The sequence below is a fragment of the Eretmochelys imbricata genome, chromosome 21 (genome assembly GCF_965152235.1).
Source record: "Eretmochelys imbricata isolate rEreImb1 chromosome 21, rEreImb1.hap1, whole genome shotgun sequence".
Classification (NCBI taxonomy): domain Eukaryota; kingdom Metazoa; phylum Chordata; order Testudines; family Cheloniidae; genus Eretmochelys; species Eretmochelys imbricata.
Genome location: NC_135592.1, coordinates 12,384,264 through 12,407,474, shown reverse-complemented (window position 1 = coordinate 12,407,474; position 23,211 = coordinate 12,384,264). Strand labels below are relative to the sequence as shown.

General features: G+C 46.0%; 1 protein-coding gene across 1 annotated transcript; it reads right to left on the bottom strand.

Moving 5' to 3' along the window:
• Positions 1–3,395: 3,395 nt before the first annotated feature.
• On the bottom strand, positions 3,396–23,211 carry MTCH1 (mitochondrial carrier 1). The gene is made up of 12 exons (XM_077839618.1): positions 22,977–23,211; positions 21,739–21,823; positions 19,545–19,651; positions 18,749–18,826; positions 17,903–17,960; positions 16,372–16,423; positions 14,890–14,949; positions 9,826–9,919; positions 8,726–8,773; positions 7,864–7,931; positions 7,022–7,097; positions 3,396–5,769 (listed from the first exon to the last, which is right to left on the bottom strand). Exons 1-12 carry the CDS (start codon positions 23,148–23,150, stop codon positions 5,698–5,700), a joined length of 972 nt encoding a protein of 323 aa, XP_077695744.1. The 5' UTR covers positions 23,151–23,211; the 3' UTR covers positions 3,396–5,697.

The window sequence follows — 23,211 nt, the reverse complement described above, 5'->3', positions numbered from 1 at the left end:
AAATACTTCCTTTTGTTTGTTTTAAACCTGCTATTAATTTAATTGGGTGACCCCTAGTTCTTGTGTTTTGAGGAGGAGTAAATAGCACTTCTTTATTTACTTTCTCCACACTACTCATGATTTTACTCTATTGTATCCCCCCTTAGTCATCTCTTTCCCAAGCTGAAAAGTCCCAGTCTTATTTACTCTCTCCTGGTTGTGCTATATAAACACAACTCCACGCCTGCAAGATGCTGAGCATCTAGAACTCACACCAGAGCCAACGGGAAGTAAGGGTACTCAGCAGCTCATAAACAGTGACTGCAATGTCGGGGGAGGGGGGGGATGTCTATACATCCCTGGGTTTTTAAGGGAATTCCAATGAGGTGGAAGGGCATCAGCAATGAGTCAACCAAGCTTCCTGTTATAGAGGGGATCAGAAAGAACCCAGGCTGCTGGCCTCAAACAGGAGGGACAACGGAGGAATTAAGCACTAATGCCTGTAAATTAGCACTTCAAGCCTCTTCAAAGGCTCTTCCAACAGCTGGCCATCCAAGGAAAGCCACATACCCTTCTGATTGCAAGGAGCACTTAGGGTGTGGCCCCATCTTGCCAACATCCCGCTGCCACCCAAGGGTACTCTCTTGGGGAGGCCTCTCCTCACTCTGCTGACTAGCATTATGATTACACCTGTACATCTGATGCATAAGCCCCAGCGAACCAGGGATTTGCACACTCACAGGTCGAGAGGAGCTTCGTCTCCTCTCGAGTCAGTGACTGTGCTGTCCTGGACCACAAGCTCTTTGAGATGGTGGCCGCTTCACGCTTTGTTGCGATTTGGATTAGGGGGTGAGAAGGCCCCACGGGGAAGATGAATTAGATGTGATTTGGTAAGATCGCCTTGATAGGATTCAGTGCCTGAAAAAAGCCCTGGGACTGGATGCTCAAAAATGTCCTCTCTACCTCTCTCCCACCCATCCAAGCTGTCTTCCACTCCTGTCTAGGTCCTGCCATCACTTTCCTGACTCCCTCCTCCTAGGTTCCAAGCACCTTCTCTTCTACCAGATACCCTTCCCCATATCCAGGGTGAGATTCTGGCTCAGATCCTCAAAGGTATTTAGATGCCTAAATCCCATTGATTTCAATAGGAGTTACGTGCCTACAACTTCAAGGATCTGGGCCTTTGTCCCCATCAGATACTGAATCCGATCCCCATATACATACCCAGACCCAGTTATGCCCCAGGATCCAGTCATTCTGCCCGACTAACAATGAGATCCAGTTCCATCTCCCCTTCGCAGCCCCTCCGCTGTGGATTTTCTTTCCCACACAACATGAGCACCCAAAATGCGGCTGGTTCATGCCTGCTTTTGCTTCCCCTTCATGAACAGCACCTTACAATAGTGCGCGCTCTGGGAGCTGCTGGAATCATAACAGGCAAGGTGAGCGGCTAAAATTGTCCTATCGAATCAGTGGCTTTGCGATGTCCCAGGCTCGCAGTGAGCTGGAACGGCTCACCTTAACACTAGGTCAAGCACAAACTGACCAGGATCACTGCTGCCTAAGCTCCACCCTCCTCCGCAAGGCACAGCATCCTAAGTCACCCTTACAGCAGAAGAGGAGGTCTCAGGGCTCCTCATGCCTAACAAGCCATTTTGCCGACAGGTGCTGGGATAGCGCCAGACACAGCCAAGCCCCCTCTGTTGTTCCCAAGTAGGAAGGATTAAAGCCTGGTGACCCCGCCTCCTCAAAAGCAGGAATCAGCTGCTCTTTGCCTACATGTAGCTTGTGTGGGAGGGGAGAAAGCAAACACTTCTATCAGCATTAAGGACATACTCTGCAGGCACATGCCTGGGGGCTGCAGCAGGCATGGCTCTGCAGCTAGCTGCGGACCCACGAGAACCCTCCGTGCACGGAGTGTGGCGGCATCTTCCTTTCTCCTCAGGCACTTTGATACCACTGCAATGGGTCCACCAGAACCACTTCGATTTCCCTTCACGCAGCCCTGCAGGCAGGAAAGAGCCTTTGTGTGCATGAGAATCTTCTTGGACTCTCTTAGCAGAAGGGAGGCTGTGACAGGTCACAAGGGAGCAGGGCTGTGGGAAGGGAAAAGGAAGTGAAACGAGGCAATTGTAGTAGGGCTGGAATCAGACACCAGCCATTATACGTGGGGCTTTCATAGCTTCCCTGTGCTTAAATGAAAACCTCAGGCTGGTTTGACACCATCTCGCTGAAGTGGAATCCACACTAACAGAAGCCCAGCTCAAAGAGGCTCATCAGAGCTTGCTTGTAACTAGTGCAACAAAGCTGTGATCACCTAGGACTTTATGGCAGCCATGCAGAGCATCACAGGGAGAGAACTCAGCCTCCCACTGCAAAAGCCAGAGGCCCTTACCACTTAGGAGAATCCCTGTTAGCAGTACAAGGCCTATGACACATGGCTGGGCAGGGCTAACTCCATCCACTAGACACTAGCTAGTGTGTTATTCTTTATTCTTGAGCAACCCTTTCATGCTGAATGTTCAAACCAAAACAAATTTGAAGGGTAGTTAGCTACAAGGATTCCATTGCAAGAGGAAAGTTAAGTGCAACCCTACTCCACCTTTTGCTTTCTTAGTGTGTGTGTGTGAGATCTCAATCATGAAGCCCTGTTTCTGGCCTCTCTCCTCCCTAAACACTTGAGAGCTGATAAACCCAATCTCGCTTCCTAGCTAAAAGGCTTTTGATAACAGCTGAGCAGCAACAGAAAGATCAGGCGAGCCCCACCCTTCAGATATCCAGGTAAAAGGTGAGAGAAGAGAGTCACTATTCAAACACTGGCTGCTCATTTGCCCAGTAGGTGGGAGAGAGAGAACATCAAACTCTGACACAGGTTCTCATAGGTACCCGTTCTCTGTACTGATGTCGCTGGGGAACTGGGCATCTTTATGTAGCTATAGTGTCACCTCCAATCCCCACTTTGCAACTGGCTCTGCCCTCTCCAGAAGGGACTGAAACCTAAACTCTTCCAGTGTTTGGGATCCCAAGCCCAGATCACCAAAGATATTTTAGACTCCTAAATTTGATTCAGGTGTATCAGATTCATTTTACTCAACCTGTACTCGGCCTAGTCAGTTTCCTATGGGGCAAGGTTGGCCCAGAATCATAGAAATGCAAGGACTGGAAGGGACCTAGAGGGTCATCTAGTCCACCTCCCTGCATTGAAAGCAAGACTGTGTATACCTAGACTACTCACATCAGTCGCTGAAAGGCTTAACAGAAGGAATCTGAATTTCCAGAAGTCACTCCCCTTTCGAATAACACTGATTGACCTTAAATAAGGAACCTTCAGATGACTGGAAAGCTGACAGAGCTGGGGTTTAATAATAAATGAATGCACCACATTAAAGACAATGATGAAACTCCCAAAGCCCAAGAGAGGTTGTTCTTAGTTTTATTTTAGACTACAGTGAAATCCTCTGGAACTAATCTCACAGTTATAGAATACGGCCATGCATTTCTTGTTCCTCTTTAACAAACCATATCAAGGGGATGAGGGGGGGGAGGGGTAAAGGGAGGCTAGGCCTGATCCCATAACACTGGTGGGAAGGGAGGTTCTTGCCTGAAGTAGCTACAATTCCAAAGGCTGCAAAACCTTTCAGTTACACATCTCACTCAAAACATACCCTGCGGTCAGGCCTTGGAAGTGTGAAACAAGCCCATCTGTCCCAGTGAAGCACCCCAGTAATGACAGATCAGGACCCCGAGGCCCTAGGTATGGAAGATGCTGGTTGTCCTAGTCACCAAATGAATCCCTGCATATTTCAGGAACCATAGTCACTCCAGATGGAGCTTTCTCTGGCCACCCTGGGGGCAGACTATGTAGGAAAGCACCACAGGGCAGCCGTCTCTCACTTCATTGTGCATTAGGAACGTTGTGACAATCACTAATGCATTTGCTCGCGAAGGAAGATGAAACCACTCGCGTTTGGAATAGATGTAAAGGACTGCTTTGCAGTACAAGCAAGATGGGGATTTAAATGGAGGGAAGCTGCCTGTCCTTAGTAACAGCACAGAATGCAGGTAAAACACTGTAGGATAAATCTCACTCCGCGACCAGGTGAGCTCTGCTACACAAGGCCCCGAAATGCCAACACATGCACCTTAGTGTCTCTGAAGTGCACAGAGACCTGATGGAATTCACTGTCTGATATTCTCTCCACTCTTCCTGCTTTAGGTTTGTTCCACTACTCTAGTCAGCGGCTAACAGACTTAACATTCACATTTAAAGTTGAGCCAATTAATTTTATAGCAACCTTACCTATTAGCAAATTGGACGAATATTAAAAAATTCAGTTGATTGGCACCTCAGAAGTAAGATGGCACTTTTCTGGTCTAGCTGTATCAAGTATCAGTGCTTCGATCTGCCAGAGGCAGCAACTGGTGCTGTTGTGTGAGTTTGGTCCTGGTGGGCTTTGAGTCACCACGGTGACTTGCTACGGCCAGTTCAGGAATGGACATATGCCACCTCAGACTAGTGGTCCATCTAATCCCATATCCTATCTCACACAGCAGCCACTGAATATTCTTTTTGTGCACACTTGCTTGTCAAGTTTAGTTGTCTAATATCCAGCAGCAGGGAGTCCCATAGATTATATTCTTAAATCCCTGTTGCAGCTGATTCACAATTAGTGTCAGGCCTTTCTTCTCATGCCCCTAACCATGCAGTAGCTGCATATTCCTCCCCAAAGTGCTCTGCTCATTCTAGTTCGAGCCCCAACACTTCCCCTGACACTTCTAGTCTTATTAATATCACTGTGACTTCATTGTTCTTGTCTCATTTTCCTTTTAATTTAATAAGGTTATTTCCCATAACACCCCCTTGGAAAGCACCTTGCTCCTTGGTGTTCATATACCCTTCAAGAGCTTGAATGTGGGAGGCCTGGGGTATTCAAAGCCAGGATGGAGCTGCTTGGCAGGTGTGTGGCTGATTAAATGTCCCCCAGAATATATTACTGGTTATCTGGCGGTGGTACTTTACCAGGAATGGGATTTAACACATCCTCATCCCAGCCTGGTCTCTGCTCCGTTTAACCCTTTCTGGCTCTGACGACTCACATTCACGTCAAGACATAAGGTGCTTCAGTAGACCGATAACTTACAAAGAGGATGTTCACTAAAGCGGAGGCTGGAGATGAGAGTGCTAAGAAGCTTAGGCTCACTTATTGTATCGCTATGCGGCACAAAGAGGGAGGGCCAGGGTTTAGTGTGATCCGGTCAGCAGGGCAAATTCAGACGATGCTACTTTCCAGTTAAAATCTCCCAAGTATGTGCTACCTAAAGCAGCTTGTCATCTCTGCACCTGGATCCCCGATAGTGTCTCTGGGCTGGGCTGTTTAAACACCTGGGTATTATCCACTTTTAAACAAACAGACTGTCCCTTCTGACTCAAGAACTGCGAGCTGAGCCAGAGAGCCAACACCCTGCTGCTCTCACTGGTACGTCATGGTCAAGCCAACCACCAAAAAGGGAATTTAACCCAGCTGCAGTTCAGAAGCCAGCTCTCCACAGGCTGATTCATCTCTGGCCTCTCTGGACAGGAGGTGGCTTGGTCCTGCACCTTAGTCTTCAGATGTACATGAAAAAATATCAAAAGAGGCTTTAAGGGTTCCTTACAAAGAGTCGGTGTTTGTCCCTTTCTCCCAGCCGAGGTAATGAGTTAATAAAGTGAAAGCAGAATTAGTCAATGGGGAACCTTGCTGCTGCAGACACTCTGCGGAAAAGCAGGCTGGAACCTCGGAACAACTGCCCCTAGGAAAGAGAAGAGCAGAGGGGTTAGGGGAGGTAGGTGGAGACTCCTCAGCACAGCTGCCTGACTGGCTGCTGAGAAGCCTCTGTACAGCAGGGAATGACTCCTAGCACCCACCACTGGAGTATCTCAGTGCCTCCATGTGACTGAAGGGTGAGGATTCTGATGAACTTCATCTTTTTAATTGCTAGAGAGCTCAAGCAACTTCTGTCCAACGGGCAAGAGAAGCAGAAACAAACATGGGTGTGTACCATGCAATTGCTACATTCTGTAGATATGCAAACGGGGCACAAACCTCACGCTTCTTGCAAGTTACCAATGTAGCCCTGATTTAGATCATCCAGTGACCCCTGCTCATCTTCTGGCCTGATCACTGAACTCCTTAAACCTCAGGATTCCAAGCCTGCAAGTTTTCATTCCTTTGTGCTTAATAATTTGCCCTTCCATAGGACTTTTCAACTGAGGATCTCAAAGCCCCAGGAGCTAGGTAAAGGATATATATCTATATCTATTGAAGCAAAGGGATCACGATCACACACACACCCCCCTCAATTTGCTATACACCAGGAATGAGGAGCTTGTTTAGGCTGAACACAAGATAAATTGGAATCTGGCAGGATGCTCCCCTACCATTCCAAGAAGTGTCATGGAATTTTTATTTTCAACGATGCACGTTCCATGGAAGTCTCCCATCCAGACTGAGTTAGCCAAACTCTAGCATAGCTTGCAAGATCAGATGGGAACATAACACAAGAGTTTCCAAAACTGCCCTGCACAAGTGGCCTCCTCCTTGAGGTGATAAAGGGTCAGAATGAGGAAGAGGAAGGATAATCCAGTGGTTAGACGGCAATAGCCTAGGACTGAAGAGACCTAGGTTTGAGTCCCTGCTCCACTTCCTGTGAGATCTTGGGCAAGTCTGTCTGTGCCTTGTTTTCCCATCTGTGCAACAGGGATAGTAGCATTGCCCTGTCTCACCCAGGTACTGTGAAGATAAATACATTAGTTTGTGAGGGAGTAATGAGAGCCATAGAAGTACCTTAGAGAGACAGAATGACAGTGATGGAAAGTTTTGAACAACAGGCTACCAAGCAGATTAGACAAGACAGGCTGCCGGCACCTAGTGTTGGGCTTCTGCTAGGCGGGCCAGGAGACCTTTACTGCCTAAGTATGAACACGGCCAATCCCACACTGCCAGGGAAATCCTGCTGTTGGCTACGACGTCAACTAACTAAAACTGCCCACTGCAGCCCTCACCTGAGCGCTGAGATGTCTCCAACACTGAACCCAGGATGTAAACACAGGAGAGTACGGAGGGAGGCCGGCACGTAACCTGCATGGTAAAGAGAGAGGGTCAAAGAGGAGAATGGACACAAGCAGCACTGTGCAGGGAGGGGGAGCAGACACCACGCAGGACTAGGTGTAAGTAAGTGTCAGCATCAGGCTAAAGGCCAAGTTACTGATAAATAATTCACACCATGACCTACTGTGCAAGTCAATTACAACTGAAGTGTGCAAATACTGGGAGTTACAGGGACACATTAAAAATGTGGCACTATAAATCTGCATCCCCAGCTCCATCTGCCCACTAAGGAACCAGCTGTCACTCAGAAAATGCTATAGCAAAGGTTCGGCTCCCATTCCCCTTTAGGTTTCCCTCTGTTCACAATCTTCCACATCTGAGAAATCAACGTGAAGAGAGTGTGCGTATTTGGGGGTTGCAAGCCTGGCTGAGCTGAAGAAAACAGCTCCGCTTGTTCTCATTTCTCCCCGACCCCCATCCTCCCTGCTTTGATTCTCCTCTTGATCGTCTAGCCCTCCTGCCCCTATCTCCCTAGTACCCTCTCTATTCTCATTCCTATCGGATCACTGATAATCTCTGCATCCTTCCTTAACTATTGCCCCATGTCTTGTCCATGCCTTCTGATCAAAGAGTCTTTGGGACAGAGAATACACCTTACCCTGTAAGGGACTGTATAATTTATGGTTCCATATGAAAATGTTAAGACTTTTATGGAAAACTACTGTCGACCTCTGTCAACAGAAAAAAGGTCTCAGAATGGAGAACAAAACATTAGGCCTGAGAATCATAGACATACCCGCAGTTGTTCACGGCCATGAGATCTCCCACTAGAAGGAAGGGATACGTCAGCATGCTCACAGCAATCTGAAACCAAGAATCACCAAACTGAGCGGCTCCCTTCTGCACTACTCAACTCTAAAAGCAGCAGGAAACAATAAGGTCGAGCAGGAAGGCTTCATGCAACAACAGGACAAGTTGGAAGTGCCTAGCACACTGAAAAAAGAATTAACAAACCAACCATCAGGCAACTTCTAACCTCTGCTGTGACAAAGGCTATTGGCTGAAGATAGTTTTGTAGCATATCCCTGCTAGCATTTATTCAGGCTGGGAACTGACTTTTCTCAAAGACCCATCTTCTGTGCTCCTTCTACCCAAGGAGCTGCCACATTATTGGTCTGACTGTGATATTCAAGAGGAGGAAAGCTTAGTGGTGCTGCATGTCACATTGAGTAAGTCAAAGAAGAGGGGTAGTGTCTTCCTGTTACCCAATACATTAAAAATATGAGCCATTGCTAAAACATTTTGGGCGGTAGTGAAGTTACTCTGATCTTTAGGTCTAAAGCACACCCATTCTGATTCGGAATGGTTTGGGAAAGACGCACTGGAACCAATTTACAGAAATGATGAGCACCCACAGCTGCAAGTCAATGGGACCTATGCGTTTCTGATACTCAGCCCCACAGTACATGGAGACAAGACATGAGCTTACATCAGTTTACCTACAAACAGGAAAGGAGGCACACAGAATTACCCACATGCACAGCAGCACCCACACATAGTGCGCACACACACGCCTGTAAATGTCTATGCATGAGCTCTCACACCAGAGAATGCAGGGCGGGGGAGGATGAGAAGCAGTGTGCCGACTGTCTACATACCCCCATCACAAACTTTGTGTAGCTCCGGATCACAGATGCCTGGCTGAACTGCAATGGAGAGGAAAGGAAGAAACCAGTGGGGTCATGGAAAAGGCAGCCGATGATAGCATCTCATTTTGTCCTTAACTTAAATCCACCTCACACAAAAGTTTAGCACAATGAGGTTTCAGCGTATTGAACAAGAGAAAGTAAAGTAAATGGCAGAAAACCAGAGGTAGCCATGATATGGCATATACGTGGAACACCCAAGAAAGGAGTGTGGAGTTAACAGATGGACAAGGGCACCCTTTGTGCCAACCATGGCAGTAGCTTGTGTGAAGACATCTTTTTACTAAGACATAAGCTGCCTCTTTCCTAATTTTATACAGGCCACCAGTCACTGGTTACATGGCAGTAACTTTTGGTTACTCACAACCTGGCTTATGTTTGATCCAGTAAACTAGGGGAGAAAGATTCTATATGCCACATCAGCAATGTAAAGAGTACATGGCGGGGGCGGGGGGGGGGAGGGAGGGGGAATGGGGGGATGGGGATATGAACAGTTCAACCAACCGGTTCTACTTTCTATGTAGTCACAGTTTCTAATGATAGGCTGGTTCATCACACTTTCCCACCTGTCTCATATCCCAAAACCTGGCTGCTTTGCACAGCTATAACATAGTCTAAGAAACTATCAAAACCACTTGTAAGTCTGTTTCCATTACGATATTTTTGGGAGGGAGGGGTAAGAGCGGAGGTTGAGCATTTGAGTCAATAGATCTAACACAGCCCAATGGGTTTAGACCAAAATGAAAAAGGGCTTGCGATGTTCACATCATTTTAGGCTGAAGATTTGGAACTGCAGAGTCTGAACCCAAACTCCAGCCCCAATTCATCCTTGAGCCTGATCTCTACCCCTCCAAATCTCAACCTAAACTGGACCCTGATTTGAACATAACATCTTCATCCCTCTTTTAGGGCCTGATCCAAAGTTCACTGATTTCTATGCACCCTACTTTCCATTAACCCCTCTATTTTAAGGTCTGATTACAAACCACCTGATGCTGGAGCTAGGGCGTCAAAACCCCCTGCTACTCCAGTTCAACAGAATCACCACTTACATTGTCATCCACTGCATAGGTGTTGATGAAATGAGCCAGGATGTTACAGCACCACAAGAAGACCACGTCTCCCAGGATGTGAGGGACTAAACCACTGAAAGAATAAGAACATGAACATAAGGCAGAGAAAGTCTCCTGGGCTACCTTCAGAATCCCACAACTGGGATGGGAGAGAACACTGCAGAAGGGCTTTGGAAACTGGGTTTGTTCTTGATTGTATATTTCAGTCACTTATTGCTGATTAAAAATGCCAAACTGACAGCCCTGAAAACAGAAATCCTGCTTATTCACAGAGCAGATACAGCTCAGGTAGTGGCAATGAAAGCTTTCTCCTGCCTTTCCCCCACTAACACACACAAATGGGCCTCAACCCTGACCAGCCAAGGACATCTCTACAAGGGGTGGAGAATTCATTCTTCACCCATACTTGGTCCTTGGTCTCCCTGCTGAGAGCAACAACAAGGGGGCTCATCAGTACCACTTGCGGTGGTTGGTTCTGAAACATGGGCTCTCTGTATTGCAGAAGAGGTTTGGTTTTGTTTACAGCAGTCTAACACACGTTAGTCACCGCATGGTAAACACACACTTTTGGCAGTGAAGACAAAGCCCTTGACACCTTCACACTAGGAAGGGATTCCAACTGCAGGGAGACAGACTGAAATGATCTAACAGAAGTTAGAATTGTAGGTCCCTTCCACAGCTATGAACTGGACTAAGATCTACCAAGTCACCTCAGCCCACTGAATAGTTGCTGCGTGATGCCTTTTGGGCACTACCAACCTAAGGTGGATCTGAACAAGTGATCTATAAGTAAAAGGCTTCAAATCCCATGATCAGCCCATCCCCACTTGTTCTTCCTTAAGAACCATCTCATTGGTTAATCTCTATTTTGAGGTCTCTGCAAGATTCTTTGCTTGATAATTTCCTTTCGGTAAGTTTGTTTCTGCCTGCGTTTCCTCAACCTTTGCAGAAGGCCCTCTTAGAATGTGTGAAAAACTATTATTACTACAAAAGTTTTTTTCTCCTGCTGATAATAGCTCATCTTAATTAGCCTCTTACTCCACCTTTTCACGTTCTCTGTATGTATATATCTCTCTCTCTCACTATATGTTCCATTCTATGCATCCGATGAAGTGGGCCATAGCCCACGAAAGCTTATGCTCAAATAAATTTGTTAGTCTCTCAGGTGCCACAAGTCCTCCTGTTTTATTTCGTCTTCAGAATTCTCTATCCCTTTTACCATTTGGGGAACTACTTTCCTGCCACTAGCACCATTTTAAGATGAGCAGTTTGCAGCCCTCTTTAGCAGCAGAGGTTCATTAAAGGCCCTTTTGAAACTGCCCATCATCTGGGCACAACCAGCTTTGCTCAGTTATGGGGGGGGAGGGCGCACTTAAGTTCTGCTGCTTTGGAGCCCTCTAATGGAACATTCCCTACACAGTCTGGGGCATGGCCAGCTAGTCCTGCCTGGACCTTGCAGCTGGAAGCATTCCACTTAAGCCAATGGTGAAGAATCAGGATGCAGGTAGACTCATTGGTTTTACCTTTGCCTTTCTTTTACTGAGCAGGCCAGTGCTCATGGTACCCTAATAGCAGAACTCCACTACCCCCATTTTTAATGGCACTTCAAAATTAAATTTCCTTATTTGTGCACCAGCCTCAACTACATTAGAGCCTCTGCCACCACAGCCACTTAATTTATGCTTCGTCTGCAGAAACAGAGCACAAGCCCATTGCTTTAGCCTAGGTCCTACACACAGCTATTGCTCATGTATTTTAATTTCTCAGTGACAAAGGCTTTGGATGGTATCTCAGTAACCAAAGTAGATATTCAGAATATTCCTCCCAAAGTTAGAACATTTATGGTAACTGAAACGTGGGGGCTTCCAGAGCTTGACAGAGCCTCCTCTGACCATTTCATTCACAGAAGTTCATTCCCCTTCTACCCACCCACCCCAAACAGACTGCCTTTTTTGGAAAGGAAAAAAAACAAAACAAAACAGATTTCCTGTTCCATTTGTTGAAGCAAGACAAATTTAAACAGAACAACATGGTTTGGTCCATCTTGTTTATATTCATGGGTTGCTTTTATATTTTTTAAATGAATCCTGTGCTATGAATGGCTGAGCAGCTTTGAATTCTGCAGTTAATTTTGCCAGAGAAACGATACATGCAGGGATATATAACAGAGGGTTAGCCATATAGCGAAGTAATTCACATGTGCAAGAGATATGATAGAGAAAGTGAAGGTTCTAATTTTTCAGATAGTTTGGTTTCAATTTATAGTTTTACAATACTCATCTAGTGTAAAAAATATTTTCTCTCTACAGTAATTCACAAGAAAAATTTGGAAGGCAGTGCCCTGAATAGTTGCAAATACAATGCAGCTGTGCTTAATGCTAATGAAGGAGGGAAGATTCTAGACATTGTTACTCATCTGGAAGTAATGTTTACTGGGTCTCTGCTTTTGTAAATAGACCTTTCCCCCATTTTCTTTGTACGGAGCTGGATCTCTAGCGTTACGTTTATGACAAGAACCATAATGCTTTATACTATCCTTACTCAGAGATGGAAAAGAAAAGTTTGCATGATGTATCAAAAGCCAAAAACATATTTAGTAGCATCAGAACTCCTACTGCCCTAAGAGAGAATCAGGTATAGCTTTCCAAACAGGATCTGAGAAAGATCGGCTTTGCTCAGAACTTTTCCCTTAACAGCATAAGAGACCATTTCATTTCAGAGAAGAGAGACCAAATGATCACCCTGTTACACTGGCAGGCAGGGTGCTACGACATAAGAGAAGCAGAACAAGGAAGACATGGAATTCTGCCTCCATGGAACCATCGAATGCAACCCATAGCCAGTTGAGTTTGATGAATTTAGTGCTAGTGGATTTGCATTGACAGACTTCCTGTGAGCTATTAAGTTTAACTGGGTTACCAAGACAGTTTATTTTATATGGGGAAGGGAGCACGGACAGCTTCTTCATACAGCATTTCCTAGTGCCTGCATCTCTCTGTACAGGTTCTAATGAAAAGAGAATGTTAGCAGAGGCTAAGGGGAAGCACAGCTCTCTCTTCTGGGCTTGGGGTCCCCAATACCACCACCCCCTTTGGCTCAATGTGGTTCGGATCCACCAGAGAGATAATCTGAAGAGGGAGCAGTGGGAGGAACTGGTGTATAGATGAAGAATTTCTGGGACTTCCAGCCTTTGCAATTAGGCCAAGCAGCAGGACAAAGAGAGGAGCAGCGGGGTGTCCTCTAGTCACAGTTGCCTTTACCAAAAACATCTGTCCCTCCCTTCCAAGGGGAGTAGGTGTAAGAGACTTTGCTACAGGAGCCCTTCCCCTCACCAGGGGGCAGCAGAGAACACAGATTTTGCACAAACTCTTCTGAACCATCTTTAAAACTTCTCAAGTGCAGAACATTTGATGGAGTAGTTCAACATTCGCAGGAAACAGCTGCCATAACCCCATATTTTTGTTTGTTCTTTGACACAGCTTCCCCATCGTGGTCACAGAGAGCATCAGGGAGGTACTGCTGTGCAGGGACACCCACTCTTTGGCATGGATGGCTATGGCCCTGCTAAGTGACTGGAGCTCCTTTCAAACATTTCTTCCCCTTCCTCTTACCACGTCCTGCAACATAAGACACTGCAATGCTGCATCACCATGTGACATCAAGAATCATCCCAATGGCAAGCAGAACTGATGAGCTCCTTATTTTGCTCTACGGTAGCCGCCAAAGGCAAGAGGACCGTGGACTGCAATGCATGAGCAGGGAAAGAGGCATAAAAACAGCAAGGGGGACGTTCACACACACCAGGATGCTGAGTTGTTGAGCAAGAATGCAACAAGACAGGCAGAAGCATGGGAAAGTTCCTAGAGATGTGTGGCTATGTGACAAGGCAAAAGCTGTGTTTAAACTGAAACCTGGATGCCACTCAATACACAGCTGGGACCAAATCCTTGATTCAGGAAAGCATCTCAATTCAGGATAGCATTTAAGTGCATGCTTCAACGGGACTTAAGCACATGATTAAAGGCTCATTGTCTTCAAGAAGATCATCATGTACTTCAGTGCTTTCCTGACCCAACCTCCAACAGAGTAGGCCTTTCCCAGCATCAGACTATTTTCACTTGTGAATTCAGACTATTACCAGCATTTAACGATTGGTTGAGAAACACAGTCATGACAATCTGTGATCATTTAAGATCAGAAAGTACATCTTAACCACAATGTGCTGGCTAACTTTCCCAGGGCAGACAATTCCCACACCAAAAGCCTCCTGAGCAAAATCCTCTCCCTGCAGTTTCAGAGACTATTTCACTATTATTGATGTAATAAAAAAAAAAATGACTTACCCAACTGTTGCTAATAACAGCAGCAGGTGGCTCTGTTTTATAAGACATCAAAAGGGGAGGAATGTGAAATTTTGGCTTAAACCCTTAATTATCTGCCAGACTTCCTCTTTAGTTACATTGTCAATTCATCCTGCTTCATAACAGGGTCAGAAGCGCCTTTGAGCTTTACCGCTGTTTGATTTAGACAGCATTGTCTTCAGAATTCTTCACTGCTATAGCAAAGTCAAACCTACTCACAGTATGAAGCACTTGCTAATTCCAATCCAGAGTGCGTCAGGCATTTGAAATGTGCCTCTTCCCATGGTTTAACTATTTGATTTCAATAGTGCACCTCTTCCATTTTTGCACTTGATCTATCACTAGTATCTGTTGTACAAGCAAGTGCTTTAAGTGTCCCTTTACATCACTGAGGCCCAACATCAAAGAAATTATGTATACAAGAGGGTTTCCCTTGCACACTGAAATTTTGATTGAATAAATTGTCAGAATCGCATGCACACACCCCTAAACCTACAGGCCAAACTGGTGTTCACACAAAGGAAAGACTCAATCCTCATGCCTCCAGTGACAGGGAAATCACTTGGGAAAAGGAGGTTTCAGATAAGAGGGGACTTGAGACAGGTTTTTTGATGTTTGACTGCTTTCCCTAACGCTTTGCGATTAAGGAAGAAAATACAAAATTAAACAAAGACTCACGTACACAAAGAATCCCAAGATCCCCTCTTCTTTAAAAATCCTGCCAATGGAGCTAAACACGCCACTGTTGAGAGAGGAAAAAACAGTTATACCTAACCAGAGTGCATAACCCCGCTCACGATCTCTGGGCAATAGCAGCCTTGCAAATGCCACTGATATCTTCCAGCACCAGAAAGAACCACCCCCATTCCCTGGGAATAATTCTATTGCAAGCACAGCTGGGACCACCACCACCTTCCTGGGATACTTGGGTCAGGGTGTGCATGTGTACGAAAGAAAGCCATCAATTCTGCAACTGTCCTCTGGTTCACGTTCAATCCAGAGCTCTGTCCACACTGGGATCAGAACTGTGCTAATTACAGCTGTCAGATTTCAGAGTAGCAGCCGTGTTAGTCTGTATTCGCAAAAAGAAAAGGAGTACTTGTGGCACCTTAGAGACTAATCAATTTATTTGAGCATAAGCTTTCGTGAGCTACAGCTCACTTCATCGGAAACACTGTGGTTCGGAGGGCTCTAGTCTGCTGAAGACATTTTCCCCCCTCTTACAACATGGGCTTCACTGTGCTATGGTACGTCTTTAGCATGAGCCGTCTAGCACGATTCTCAGGAGGGGAACCACTCTTCCCTTTTGGGGGAAAGCATGCTAGAAATCACTATTTAAACACAGATGTAGCGACCAGTACTCGAAGCCTATTACATTTTTGGGATGAAAATGCACCACCATCACCAGGCTCTTATATAGCACTTTTCAGCAGTAGAACTTAAAGCGTCAGAATCTTTAACATATTTACCCTTACACACCACTCTGAGGGGTGTCAGTGCTATTATCCCATTGACAAATTGGGGAATTGAGGTACAGAGAGACTAAGCTATTTGCCCAAGGTCACAACAAAAGCCTGTTGTGAAGCCAAGAATTGAACCAGGGACTCCCAACTCCTAGGCTACTGCCCTGACCACTGGACCATCCTAGATGGTTCATGCAGAGATACAATCATCACAACGGAGCCAATGCTCTACTATGACCCTGTTGCGACAGACTCGTGGAAAAGTGTCCCCAGACAAGCAGCAGGAGCAGCACCCTTCAGCCCAATTCACCTCCTTGCTGTTTTCAATGTCTAGTCAGGACAGCGATCCAAGGAAAAATCCAGAGTAACTGGAGTGCACCTATGAACAGCCCTGCCTAATCAGGTAGACGTATTACAACAGTTGGCGAAAGCCAGAGACAGAATACTTGACTTAATAGAAGAAGCGAACAGAACAGAACCCAGCCTTCTCTGCTCCCTGCACGACACTGCCGGCCACAAGGCCAGTCATCCCCCAGACAAAGCACAGATTTCAGTTACATTCCTGGCTGTGCAATCAAAGTACGACCTCGTGCATTATTATTTCAGCTCCTCCATTCTGAGTGAAGGAGGAACAGACCCTAAGACTCCTGACTCCAAGTCCTGTGCTTTAAACATCCAACACAAATGCCAGAGCTGTTTACCTGTATTTGACTTCCCGACCTACAAACTGGACCATGCAGCGCATCGAGATTACTGTAAGGAAAGAAACAAAGGAGTTTACAAGGAACCAAATTAAGCTCAATGACTTTTTAAATGGATAGGCATCTGGTCTGGGAGGTGGAAATGACATGGAAATCAAATCTCAGTCCCCCAAAACACCATCAGCCACAGTGTCCCATCATCATCCTGAGAATAGTGAACAACTACTCCTCCCCAGCCATCCCCTAATAGCAGCGATGGATTCCAGGTCATTGTCCAATAGCAGGAGAACTCATAAGAACTGGATCACCCTTGTCCACATGTTTGTTGACCCCACTCAAAGGACTCTAATAGATTGGTGAGGCATGATTTCCCTCTACAAAAACTACGTTGACTCTTCCCCAAAAAATCTCATTCATTTATGCGTCTGATAATTATTTTTTACTATAGTTTCAACCAATTTGCCTAATCCTGAAATTACAGTTACTGGCCTGTAATTGCCTTTTTAAAAAATTGGCATTACATTGGCTATCCTCTAGTCATCTGGTACAGAGGCTGATTTAAGCAATGGGTTACATACCACAATTAGTAGTTCTGCAATTTCATATCTGAGTTCCTTCAGAACTCTTGGGTCAAAACCATCTGGTCCTGGTGACTATTAATTACTGTTTAATTTATTCCAAAACCTCATCTATTGACACCTCCATCTGGGACAGTTCCTCAAATCTGTCATCTGCAAAGAATGGCTCAAGTGTGGGAATCTCCCGCACATTCTCTTCAGCGAAGACCGATGCAAAGAATTGCCTTAGCTTCTCTGCATCGGCCTTGTCTTCCTTGAGTGCTCATATAGCACCTTATCATCCAAGTGCCGTTCCTCCCCAACCTCATTGTTTGGCAGATTTCCTGCTTTTGATGTACTTAAAAGTAAATTTTGTGTCTTTTGCTAGTCGTTCTTCAAATTCTTTTTTGGCCTGCCTAAATTATACTTTTATATTTGTAAAAGTCCGAGTATAAGCTACCAAGTGAGCTGTAAGAGACAGCCTCATCTCCAAGCTTTGAATATCCCATCACTAGGATGCTGAGTATTATCCTTTTCTAGTGTCAGTTTGTAGCTCATGCTCTTCTAATGGATTCAGATGCTAGGAATTACAATGGGCTTAAATTGCAGCAAGGGAGGTTTAGGCTGGACATTAGAAAAAACTTCCTGCTAGGGTGGTTAAGCACTGGAATAAATTACCTAGGGAGGTTGTGGAATCTCCATCACTGGAGATTTTTAAGAGCAGGTTAGACAAACACCTGTCAGGGACGGTCTAGATACTACCTAGTCCTGCCATGAGAGCAGGAGATTGGACTAGAAGATCTCTCGAGGTCCATTCCAGTCCTACGAATCTATGAATAATTTTTTTTTTTAAAACAGAAACAAGCACAATGAATTCAGTGACTAGAACTGGATATCCAGCATATCTCAGGGCAGGCAAGGGGGTTAAGCTTTTAAATCAAGATCAGGCAACAGGTCAGAGGAACAGGACTCACCGTGCAGGGGATGTGAGATAACCCGGGATATACACTGCATCAGCATCTCGTGAGAGGTCTGGAAAAAACCATACCACATTAAAAGCTAAAGATGCTAACCGTGTTACAAGGAACAGGCCTATTCACTGCAACTGACTCTACAATCATCACCTAGCTACAAGAGATCAGCTACCGCCACGAGAAAATGTTTTCAGAGGGCTAAATTAACTGGATTTGTTTCTCACACACAACTCCTATGCCAATTTTAATATTGCTGAATTATGCAGTATGTTCTGAAGCCTGGGGAGTGACCCCAAAAGAGGCTTATAAAGAACATAAACATCACAGAAGTACCATGTCCCTACCACAAGGGTGTAAGTACACTGCCCCAAAACATTCAAAGCCTGGTCATCTTCTAGGCTGTGTCTAGGGCTCTGTCATTCCTGATCTACTTTTGCATCTGTTTCACTCCTTGGTATTCTGAATGCTGAGGACCTGGATATGGAGTGAAAAACGGGCACCCACATCTTTTCCCTTTCCTCTTATTAAACGTAACAAGTTTAAAAGACTCACAGGACTTAATCGACATTAAGCTGCTCAACAATATCTGTATGAAATATTTACCAGCCAGGTCCTAGGGTGCACTCCTGTTTAGTGTCAATACCTTGGCACTCACAACGTATTTTTTCGAGCAATTTCACCCATACCAGCTATGTGTATGCTTTGCCCCAGTGCTTTCAGCCTCTAGGGTATTTGTCTCCACTGTGAGCTCTCTAGATTATTCATTAACATGCAATATTCATAAACTGAGATTGCCCTCAGAACCTGCATTTGATAAAGGTTTAATGAGGAGAAAATGCTCCTAACCTCTTTCACCACTTTTCGGAGAGAAGTCTTCACATCATCCTTGTTGGAAACATGCTCCATGTCCTCCACAGGAAAGACCTGGGGTGGGAGGAGAAAAAATAAATGAAATTCACAGCAACTGAACAGACGTGAACAATGACTGGTCTGTGCTCAGGGCTGACAATGAAATCAACAACGTCTCAGTCAAATTTTGAAGAACGTCGCCTAATGATAAGACTAACAGGCCCGATAAGGAACTTTAAGGATCATATATCACTGACCCTTCACTGCAGACAAGCTCCCACTAGCTAAAATTTGAGCATGCAGACTTTTTAAAAGCAACTTGCTCATCACTTAATAAGCTGTTCTCAAAATATGGTCCAGGAGAATCACCAGCATGTATGGGTTTATGGACTATTTGCAGTGGTCCATAAAGCCACAGGGACAGAGAACACTGGAGGGTATAATCAGGAGGATGGAAAGAAGAGGGAGCAGAAGCAGTACATAAGACCTTCTTCTCACAAAATCATGCACACAAACAGCTGGAGAATCACCAATTTAATGATGGGCGCATGCAGAGAGAAATCACTGGAGGCTGAAGCTGTTTCCATCTTGCTTCTGAGCAATTTTTAGAGCTGACTAGAACTTACTGGTTCTCAGCAGAGCACACGCACAAAGAGGGGAGTTTAATGCTCCACATACAGACATGGCCATAACCATCTGTACATGCTACTTAATTCTGTTCCAACAACACTGTGAAATCATGTAGTGTTAGATCCACTAGGTCCCTTATGAAAAAACAAACGTGCCCTTTTACCTTCTTCACAGTCCCCCGGGTGACGGTGGATAAAGTGCTAGAGATGATTCGAGGAGCAAGGCCGCGGAAGAGGCCCATTTTCCCATCCACTTCCACAATGTGTCTAGCTAGGTAAGAAAACAGGACACTGGTGTCATTTCACAAATCATCCCAGTAGCAGGGAATGGAACACAACAGTTTGCAGAGTCTCCAACTTCCAATCTGAACAGCACAAACACTCAAGCATGTTAAAGCATCTGCCTGAAATGACTTAGTATAGTATCTCAAGTGATTTATCACCCACAGAAGCTTCAGATGGGATGTGAAAGAGCTCTGGGCTGCTTCTAGTTGCCAAAGAAACTTTAGCATTCCCCCCCACCCCCTTTGGCTAGAGATGGAGCATTACTTCTGATGTCTTGGACTAATAAACCTCTTGATTATGTTCTGCCTAACTAAAAGAGTTAAGGTATTTTAATTGGATTAGGACAGGGAGTGAAGAATCCCTTGTCTGTTGCATATGGTTTCTTCCTCCTTCCAGCCCAGAGGGCTTAGTTTGAGAGGATGGATAGCTAGGGTGCTAGCATGGAAGAGAGGAGACCCAGGTTCAATTCCCTGCTCTGCCAGACTTCCTACGTAACCGTGGGCACGTCATTTAGTCTGTGCCTCAGTTTCCCAGCTGTAAAATGAGGATAATAGTACTTCCCTCTCACAAGAGTGTTGAGGATAAATACATTCAAACTTGTGAGGCACTCAGATAATGGGGGCCAAATAAGTACCTAAAATAGATTTCAGGAATGATAATTTATTCAGTTCTTTGAGATCTTTGAATAAGGTGCTATATAAAACTTCAGTCATTACACAGAACAGCTGAATGCTAGGAAGAGAAGAAAAATAAGTGCATCAAATTTATCCCTGGTGTAACAAAACTGATTTCAGTGGAATTACAGCGGAGGTGAATCTGACCCAATATCTGCTGAGCACTAAAACAGATTGTTCCTGCCCACCCACTCTTTGCTTTCTACAAGGCTGTTTGTTCCTTAATGGAACATTGCATGGATTCCTTAAATCACAAGACCCCCATCACTGCAAACATATTATGAAAATAGACCATCTGACAAGGGGAGACACTGTAGAACTCCCAATGCCTAACATCCCCAGAGCCACAAGAACAGGTCTGCAATTCACTGACTTTGATTGCTACTGCATTTTGAATTCCTTCCCTCATCAGATATTTCAAGCCAGATTTCAGGATCCTATCCATTTCTGTCTTCTCATTTTAAAAGAGCCTTACACAGACACTTGTCACTCCTTGCCCCTCAAGTATTATGACCATTTTAAAAAAGGAGGCAAAGCAATGCACCCAAGGCCAGAGAAATTCACGGTCAGCACTAGGAGCAGGATTCATGAGTGTGTGACTCCCACATCTCTCGCACGCGGATACACTTCTAGAGAGAAATTAAAATGTATTTTTCTTGCAAATATCTTCCCCTCCCTTGCTTCTTTACTCCTTTTTTGCAAACTTCTGCCCCTTTAAGGGCCCATCTACACGACAAATAAGCATGTCAGAGGATCAAGTTCCAACACATCCGTATTTTGTAGTGTAGAGAGGAGCTTAACTGTCCCTTAAACCAGGCTAAATCCTTCATCACTAAGTTTTAGCTCAACAATAAGCCATATTTACATTCCCCATCTACACTACAAAACAGAACAGTGTGGTAAGTGGGCCAGGGAATAGCAGTGTTAGGTGACGTGGTTAAATGTGTAGAGTAGACCTTCATGTAAAGTCACCTCCATAATAATCTCAACCCCAGCTCATTAGTAAAATTACAAACATCTGCCAGTTTAGTAAACTGCAATGGTGTGCTTAAGATTTAGCTCTTCCCAACAACTGTTTTTTTCTTTCTTGCAACAACTGTTACATAGATCTAGCCAAAAGCTTTGACTACAATGTTGAGGCAGCAATCTCTGCTTGCAGTTGAACTCAACAGTATCATTAACAAGAAAAAGAAACTGTGTATGAGTGTTGCCAAAGTATGAGAGGCAGAAACCTGGGGTATACATCAGAGACAAGACACAGCTGTATCAGGACACTCCTGTATTGTAACTGGGACTGAGAACGTGGGCACTTTAGCTGATTTAAATAGGTCCTACGTGGACAGTTCTCACACCTTCCCCTCCAGAATATGGTCTCAAGCTATTACTAAGATATACTCACCGTATGTGAAAAAGCCAGGTAGGTACAATACTTTTCTCCCCAGCACGTTTCTCCCAATGGCTGGAGGTAGAGGCTCATGCCCGACCTTCAAAAGAAACACCGGTCAGCTACTAACCACTTCCTACAAGGACTCCCCAAAGCCACTGAATCACAAGAACGTGATCATCTGTATCGTGTGTTATAGCAGAGCTGTATTCCTCCATGTCTCCAATCTATTCCAAACTGAGTGTAAAGATACTACTCCCCCTCTCTAAAGACAAACTCCTTCCCCAAGGGTACCCCAATGCTTAAAGAAACCCATCTCCTTTTCTCAAAGAACCCCATTAATGTAGGCACCCTGGCAAGCCAAGACACCAGTATTACTGTTACAAACATTCTTGAGTAAGCCATATTTCTGAGATATAACCCAGGCATTAGACTCCACCCATATCCAGCCCAACCCAATGGGAAAGGCCCACTCTTTTCCTTATGTTTCACAGAGCGCCCAACACAACTCTTCTATTACCCCTTCCACATAGCACATCACAATGCTTTCACCCTTCAGTAGCTCAAACATGTGCCATGGTCCCTCCCAGACATACCAGTGTCCCACAATCATACATGTAGAAACCCGACCATGCAACAGGCTCTGAAACTTTTGCATGCTCCAGCCTTCTCATATTTGTACCAAATTCTGGAGTCACTCTGAACTCTACGACTATCCCCCCATACCTTCCAGTTCTCCAAGACTCCCTACACAGCCCCAGCGCAAAGCACTATCAACTCTCACTCTTCACACACAGCCCAGAACAGCCCTACACCCCGATCTCACACAGTCACGTAGTCCCCAAAGTGCCGGGCTCTCCTTCGGTAGCCCAAGCCCCTAAACATCCCCCTGACAGACAAGTCCGTCTCCATGCCCCTGAATCCTCCACCCCCCCCCCCCAGCGCTCCTACAAAATGCCCCAGGCCCACCCCTGTGCACAAAGGTCTCCTACAATGCCCTGGATCCCCTGCACCCCCCCAAAGCAGCCACGTCTCCCAGCCCAAGGTCACTCACGTCTGAAGCCCTCCCCCCCCCGGGGCTCCCCCCAGTCTCCCCCCCCGGGGCGTCCCCCTCCCCCCCCGGGGCTCCCCCCAGTCTCCCCCCCGGGGCGTCCCCCTCCCCCCCCGGGGCTCCCCCCAGTCTCCCCCGCGGGCGTCCCCTCCCCCGGGGCTCCCCGCAGTCTCCTCTCGGCCCCCCGCGGGCCGCGCCGCACCTGGATCAGCAGCTTGACGTAGAGCGGCGGGTGGCTCAGCGCCGTGAAGCCGGCCCCCAGCACCACGAAGAGCGACTCGGATCCTTCCACCGGCTCCGGCTCCGGCCTCCCCCGCGCCCCGAGGCCGGCGGGGGCGGCCCGGAGCCCCCGCGGCAGAGCGGCGGCGGCTGCCATCGCCCCTCCCCCCCGCACCAACGGCGGGGAAGCCAGCTGGGGCCAGCAGCGCGCACTTCCG

What these genes read in the sequence shown, in the direction of transcription:
- MTCH1 (XM_077839618.1), bottom strand. Translation starts at nt 23,150, where the DNA reads ATGGCAGCCGCCGCCGCTCTGCCGCGGGGGCTCCGGGCCGCCCCCGCC. An exon ending in GGTCGGGAAGTCAAATACAG is followed by an intron (nt 14,950 to 16,371) that starts GTAAACAGCTCT and finishes CTCTCTCAACAG; the next exon opens with TGGCGTGTTTAGCTCCATTG. An exon ending in ATGGCCGTGAACAACTGCGG is followed by an intron (nt 7,098 to 7,863) that starts GTATGTCTATGA and finishes TTTACCATGCAG; the next exon opens with GTTACGTGCCGGCCTCCCTC.